Below are 6,900 nucleotides of genomic sequence, written 5' to 3'. Positions count from 1 at the left end.
CATCTCATAGTCAAATCATAGTGTAAACGCAGGTGAGCTGGTTCTACTCTTTATGACTATTTTCTGGTGTTTTGTGGTGGAAAACAGAGCAGGTCCAGCATAACACATCAATCCTGTTACCCATAGAGAGACAGGCTAGAAATGTTTTAACAATTAAACATTTTTGGTGAAGCTCACATTCAATTGCCCCTCCCTGTTGCACACAACAAGCTTCCATTCCCCCTGTCAGAAGTGGATTTATGGCTGATTTAAGATGAAGTGGTCAACCCTGTTACGGTCAACCCTGTTACTTTATTTGGCACTTATTAGGCACTTACTATAGTCAAAAATATGTTTTTCATTAAGTTGAACATGTGCTCTTTATGATAGAATGTTAAAATTAGGTGAAATAAAACTACTTTTTTTTCAATACTCAAAAGGCACCTAATTGGTGGAACGACCAAGTTACCTAAGTGGTTGCACATTAAAGTGAATAATTTCTACCCATGTACACATAGAAATGTGAGCACATACAGTATTGTATGCTTTTGCTTGCTATGGGTATTCCTTCTATGGAATTTCTAAAGATTCACTGCAAAAGACTCAAAGGACTGTTGCTTTTGCAGTCTTACTGTAAACAACTGTAATCCATCTTCAGTTGATAGGAGGAAGCAAAATAAGAATATTCAACGGAAAGGAAAAATACACAGTTTGAGAGTTCACAGCCAGGACTTCTTGCCTCTTCCTATTTTAGCTATGTTGGCCAGTTTGGCCTTAGTGCGTTCTTTCTCATCTGGGCTCCTCTTGGAGGTGCACTCTACTGTGGAGTCCGTCTCGAAGGAGATGGCTGGGGTGTGGGTGGGCAACACACCACTGCCCTTCTCCTGGGATATGGGAGGGGGGGTCTGCAGGACCACCCTGCCTCGTAGGGAGTGTTTGAGCTGCAGCAGCAGAGGGTTGGGGTTGTGATACAGGTCCACACGTTCCACAGGGTCCCTCTCTGGCTCGCAGCATGTGGAGCAGGCCGAGCACAGCACACGGAAAATATAGACCCAGCCCAGGTAGTGCAGCTCCACAATGTTCAGGATGAAGCAGCCCAGGCTGATGCTGAACATGAAGTTGAGGAAGATGGTCTTCTCCGTGGCACGAGACACGAAGCAGTCAGTCCGGTTGGGACAGGGGTAGGTCTCACAGCGGAACAATTGAGGCACTTCAAAGCCAAACAGGTAGTACTGGCCCACTAGGAAGGCTATCTCCATGATGGAGCGCAGCACCACGTGGATGATGTAGGTCAGCAGCACTTGGCTGGACAGCTCAGTGGGGTCCTTCCCCACCTCCCTCAAGTCCTCCTCCAGCAGGCTCTGCTCCACACACTCCCCCTCCCGGGCGCCCCACTCCTCTTCATTGCAGTGGTTGAAGGAGGGGTTGCTGGCCTTCAGGGCTTCCCCATCCTCCACCCCTACATGTTTGAGACTTTCATGTGCAGGAGGGGGCTTGGCGACCACCTGGATCTTCTCAGTCTCTAACTTCTCATCCTTAGCTATCTTGTGCAACACATAGACAATGTAGAAGATGGACGGTGTGGAGACGAGCACTATCTGGAAGACCCAGAAGCGCAGGTGTGAGACGGGGGCGAAGGTGTCGTAGCAGACGTTGTTGCAACCAGGCTGCAGGGTGTTGCAGGTGAATTTGGACTGCTCATCGCTGTACACTGCGTCCCCCACCAGGGTCACCAGCAGGATGCGGAAGATGAGCAGCATGGTCAGCCAGATCTTGCCGATCACCGTGGAGTGGTTCTGAACCTCCGTTAAGAAGCGACCAAGAATGGACCAGTCTCCCATTTCTTAACCTGTGGGGAAGCACAGATGAAAAACAAACAGCAGCAGGCCTATGGTGTGTTGAACCCACCACACTACAACAACATTATGCCCCACAGACAAATCAAAATTAGTACTACAGTCTTTGAAGGAGTGAAACATGGATGGAACCTGCACATCTGCAGCACTGGCGTATTTCCTTGTAATTTATCAGGTCTTTAATGAGTAAGCCATCAATACAGTTTAGTCTCTTGTGTCTATTGTCTATTGCGGGAGGGGCACATGCTAAGTCAGCAGAACCATGAAGCCATAAAACAGGTCAACACATAATGTCATCCACCATCCATAAGAGGAGGGGCCTCAAAATACTTAGATGTATGGCCCATTCACAATGTCACACAACATACATGTACACACAACATATTTAAAAGACACAATATACTGTAGGGTATGTTGGAACATGTCTCTATGTGTTATGTAGATGATCTTTGTTTTATATACAGTATGTGTTGTTTAAATTAGTGATCTGGGTTATTCTAAATACTATGAGAAAATGCTTAATTTGATACATGAAATGATTATGAAGTAGAAAGAGAAAATTTAATATAGGTTACACTCTTCATAATACAGACAGAGACAGCTCTACGTTGTCCCTGACAGACACACAAACTACAGTACATCATTAACTAATAATAATAATACCTCACTAATTGTATAAATGTACACTTTGTAAATGCAGCCTACCCCTCCACTCAACCTATTTAACAACAGTCCATGGTGGTGTCATTGTCCAAATGCAAAAACAGCTGAAAATGTCCACACAGCACATACAGATACATAAATCCTAATGACTGATTTCTGGAGGAACTTACCTTGGGAAAATGTGTTTCTTTCCGATCCAAATCTGGAAAAATGCCAAAGCAAGCAATCTGCATAACTATCTTTGAAGTGGGAGCTGGTTGCTGGATGTTATGGAGTCTATTGAGCTGGATGAGGAGAGAATGGGCTGACCACACATATTCCCTAACTCCATCTGAAACACTCATTGTACTGTATGCGAACAAAGGCTTTCAATGTACAGTGGGACAAAGATTTAAATGCACAATGGGGGGCACCTTTTCTGAACAGCTGTTCAGTCAAGCACAGAGTTCAAAGAACGTGCTGGAAAAAAATGTCAACAGTACTGATTTGTAAATGGATATTTGTCTGCTTTTGAGCTGTGGAATTGGGATAAAAATTAATCATGTGAGACTGCTCATACACCCATACCTACTTTTACTCCTATTTACTTTAAAATGCTATGAAATATTGTAACAGTATAATGTTCACCTCATCTATCATAGATGAAATAATCAATCACAAATTAACCAATAAAACTAAGAATTTGCTGGATAATTGCAGTAGAATAAAGTAATTGTCATCCTGTGGAATAATTAAATTTTAAAGCATCTTTATATCAACCTCTTTATTTCAATATAACCAGCTAAATTTGCATTGACAACTCCAGGTGGCAGTACTAGTAGACCTACTATTGGATGTATCGTTATTCCACAGATCCACTTGTTGAGTCAGTGCCGCTCATAACTGTTGCTTTTACTAATTCATCCCAATGTCCTGAAACCTAGATACCAGATGAGTTATCAGTGATCCTCTAACTAAAAATAAATCATGTTCTCATTTCAATCCTGTTATTATTGAGGCTGGGTTTGGCCCAGTTTGGTGTACAGTGCATTCAGAAAGTATTCAGACCCCTTGACTTTGTCCACATTTTGTTACATTACAGCCTTAAATTGTTTTTTCCCCTCCTTAATCTACACGCAATACAACATAATGCAAATGTATTAAAAATAAAAAACGGAAATATCACATTTACATAAGTATTCTGACCCATTACTCAGTACTTTGTTGAGGCACCTTTGGCAGCGACTACAGCCTCAAGTCTTCTTGGGTATGACGCTACCAGCTTGACACACCTGTATTTGGGGAGTTTCTCAGATTCTTCTCTGCAGATCCACTCAAGCTCTGTCAGGTTGGATGGGGAGCGTCGCTGCACAGCTATTTTCAGGTCTCTCCAGAGATGTTAGATTGGGTTCAAGTCCGGGCTCTGGCTGGGCCACTCAAGGATATTCAGAGACTTGTCCCGAAGCCACTCCTGCGTTGTCTTGGCTGTGTGCTTAGGGTCGTTGTCCTGTTGGAAGGTGATCCTTCGCCTCAGTCTGAGGTCCTGAGCGCTCTGGAGCAGGTTTTCATCAAGGATATCTCTGTACTTTGCTCCGTTCATCTTTCCCTCGATCCTGACTAGTCTCCCAGTCCAAGCCACTGAAAAACATCCCCACAGCATGATGCTGCCACCATCATGCTTCACCGTAGGGATGATGCCAGGTTTCCTCCAGACGTGACGCTTGGCTTTCAGGCCAAAGAGTTCAATCTTGGTTTCATCAGACCAGATAATCTTGTTTCTCATGGTCTGAGTCCTTTAGGTGCCTTTTGGCAAACTCCAAGTGGGCTGTCATGTGCCTTTTACTGAGGAGTGGCTACTCTACCATAAAGGCCTGATTGGTGGAATGCTGCAGAGATGGTTGTCCTTCTGGAAGGTTCTCCCATCTCCACAGAGGAACTGTGGAGCTTGGGCAGAGTGACCATTGGGTTCTTGGTCACCTCCTTGACCAAGGCCCTTCTTCCATGACTGCTCAGTTTGGCCGGGCGGCCAGCTCTAGGAAGAGTCTTGGTGGTTCCAAACTTCTTCCATTTAAGAATGATGGAGGCCACTGTGTTCTTGGGGACCTTCAATGCTGCAGAAATGTTTTGGTACCCTTCCCCAGATCTGTGCCTAGACACAATCCTGTCTCAGAGCTCTACGAACAATTCCTTCAACCTCATGGCTTGGTTTTTGCTCTGACATGCACTGTCAACTGTGGGACCTTATATAGACAGTGGTGTGTCTTTCCAAATCATGTCCAATCAATTGAATTTACCACAGACTCCAATCAAGTTGTAGAAACATCTCAAGGATGATCAATGGAAACAGGATGCACCTGAGCTCAATTTCGAGTTCCATAGCAAAGGGTCTGAATACTTATGTAAATAAGGTATTTATGTTTTTTATGTTTAATACATTTGCAAAAATGTCTAAACACCTGTTTTTGCTTTGTCATTATAGAGTATTGTGTGTAGATTGATGAGGAAAAAATATAATTTAATCCATTATAGAATAAGGCTGTAACGTAACAAAATGTGGGAAAAGGGAAGGGGTCTGAATACTTTCCGAAGGCGCTGTATATCATCAGTAAGCAGGTAGGAACACTCAGGACACAAGGTCAAAACAATAGGTGTACAATCCCTTACAAAAGACATTGGCAATGTTTATTCTCTTTCATTGAGATATTTTGTATTGAAGCATAGGCCTATGTATACTGAACAAAAATATAAACGCAACATGTAAAGTGTGCTGAAATAAAATATCCTAGAAATGTTCCATACGCACACAAAGCTTATTTCTCTCAAATGTTTTGCACAAATTTGTTTACTTCCCTGTTTGTGAGTATTTCTCCTTTGCCAAGATAATCCATCCACCTGACAAGTGTGGCATATCAAGAAGCATATCAAGAAGCTAATGAAACAGCATGATGCACCTTGTGCTGGGGACAATAAAAGGCCACTAAAATGTGCAGTTTTGTCACACAGCACAATGCCACAGATGTCTCAAGTTTTGAGGGAGCGTGCAATTGGCATGCTGACTGCAGGAATGTCCACCAGATCTGTTGCCAGAGAGTTGAATGTTCATTTCAAACCATAAGCCGCCTACAACGTTGTTTTAGAGAATTTGGCAGTACGTCCAACTGGCCTCACAACCGCAGACCACGTGTAACCCTGCCAGCCCAGGACCTCCACATCCGGCTTCTTCACCTGCAGGATCGCCTGAGGGGAGAGGGGGTGGGGTGCTGAGGAGTATTTCTGTCTGTAATAAAGCCCTTTTGTGGGGAAAAACTCATTCTGATTGGCAGGGCCTGGCTCCCCAGTAGGTGGGCCTGGCTGCCAAGTGGGTGGGCCTATACCCTCCCAGGCCCACCCATGGCTGCGCCACTGCCCAGTCTTGTGAAATCCATAGATTAGGGCCAATGAATTTATTTCAATTGACTGATTTCCTTCTATGAACTGTAACTCAGTAAACACGTTGAAATTGAATTGTTACATTTATATTTTTGTTCAGTATATTTAGGTTACTGTACGTGATTTTAAATAGTTCTTATCTATTGTCATCTAAACATCCATCCATTCTAAAACACCTTAAAAACACTCCATTCCAACTCCTATCACAACAGTATCCCTTTAAACCTTCTCTCATCCTCAAATAGATTTTTAGATTAATTACACAGTTTGTAGGCAAATAGCGATTCCCGTTCAGCGTTCACATAGAATTGGCTTTCCAGACGTAGATTTGGTTGGGTGATAATATTCCCATTTATTGCACATATAAAGTATAAATGACGTACAACTACTGTGCATAGAATACATTCTGTACTTTAAGAGAAGTGCATTCCATATGGCTTAGTCTGACAGTAAGAAGCACGCTCTCTCCTCTCACCTGTGATAACACTTCCTGGTCACCTGTAGACATGTGACTAATGACCTATAACCAACATAGAGATGGAAAGAGGTCTCAACTTTGTATCTGCGCCATTATGGCAACTGTGACAGCATGGGAAGCGCCATTGAAGCAATCTCCATTTCAAATCAAATCAAATTTTAGTAAGATAAGAACTATTTAGTCTAGATAGCCATGATTAGTTGTTGAGGAGTCTTATGGCTTGGGGGTAGAAGCTGTTAAGAAGCCTTTTGGACCTAGACTTGGCGCTCCGGTACCGCTTGCCGTGCGGTAGCAGAGAGAACAGTCTATGACTAGGGTGGCTGGAGTCTTTTACAATTTTGTGGGCCTTCCTCTGACACCGCCTGGTATAGAGGTCCTGGCTGGCATGAAGCTTGGCCCCAGTGATGTACTGGGCCGTACGCACTACCCTCTGTAGTGCCTTGCGGTCGGAGGCCGAGCAGGATGCTCTCGATGGTGCAGCTGTATAACTTTTTGAGGATCTGAGGACCCATGCCA

The 6,900-nt window shown here is 43.7% G+C and overlaps 1 protein-coding gene across 1 annotated transcript; it reads right to left on the bottom strand.

Moving 5' to 3' along the window:
* Positions 1 to 698: 698 nt before the first annotated feature.
* Positions 699 to 1,820, bottom strand: LOC311142331 (gap junction delta-2 protein-like; the record flags this gene model as incomplete). The annotated part of the gene is made up of 1 exon (XM_084177959.1): positions 699 to 1,820. The coding sequence occupies one exon, from the start codon at positions 1,818 to 1,820 to the stop codon at positions 699 to 701; it is 1,122 nt and encodes a 373-aa protein (XP_084034085.1).
* Between the last annotated feature and the right edge of the window lie 5,080 nt (positions 1,821 to 6,900).

This window comes from Coregonus lavaretus, assembly GCF_964263955.1.
Source record: "Coregonus lavaretus genome assembly, chromosome: 15".
Lineage (NCBI taxonomy): Eukaryota > Metazoa > Chordata > Actinopteri > Salmoniformes > Salmonidae > Coregonus > Coregonus lavaretus.
The sequence above is the reverse complement of the archived record's forward strand: the minus strand, read 5'-3'. Positions and strand labels throughout refer to the sequence as shown.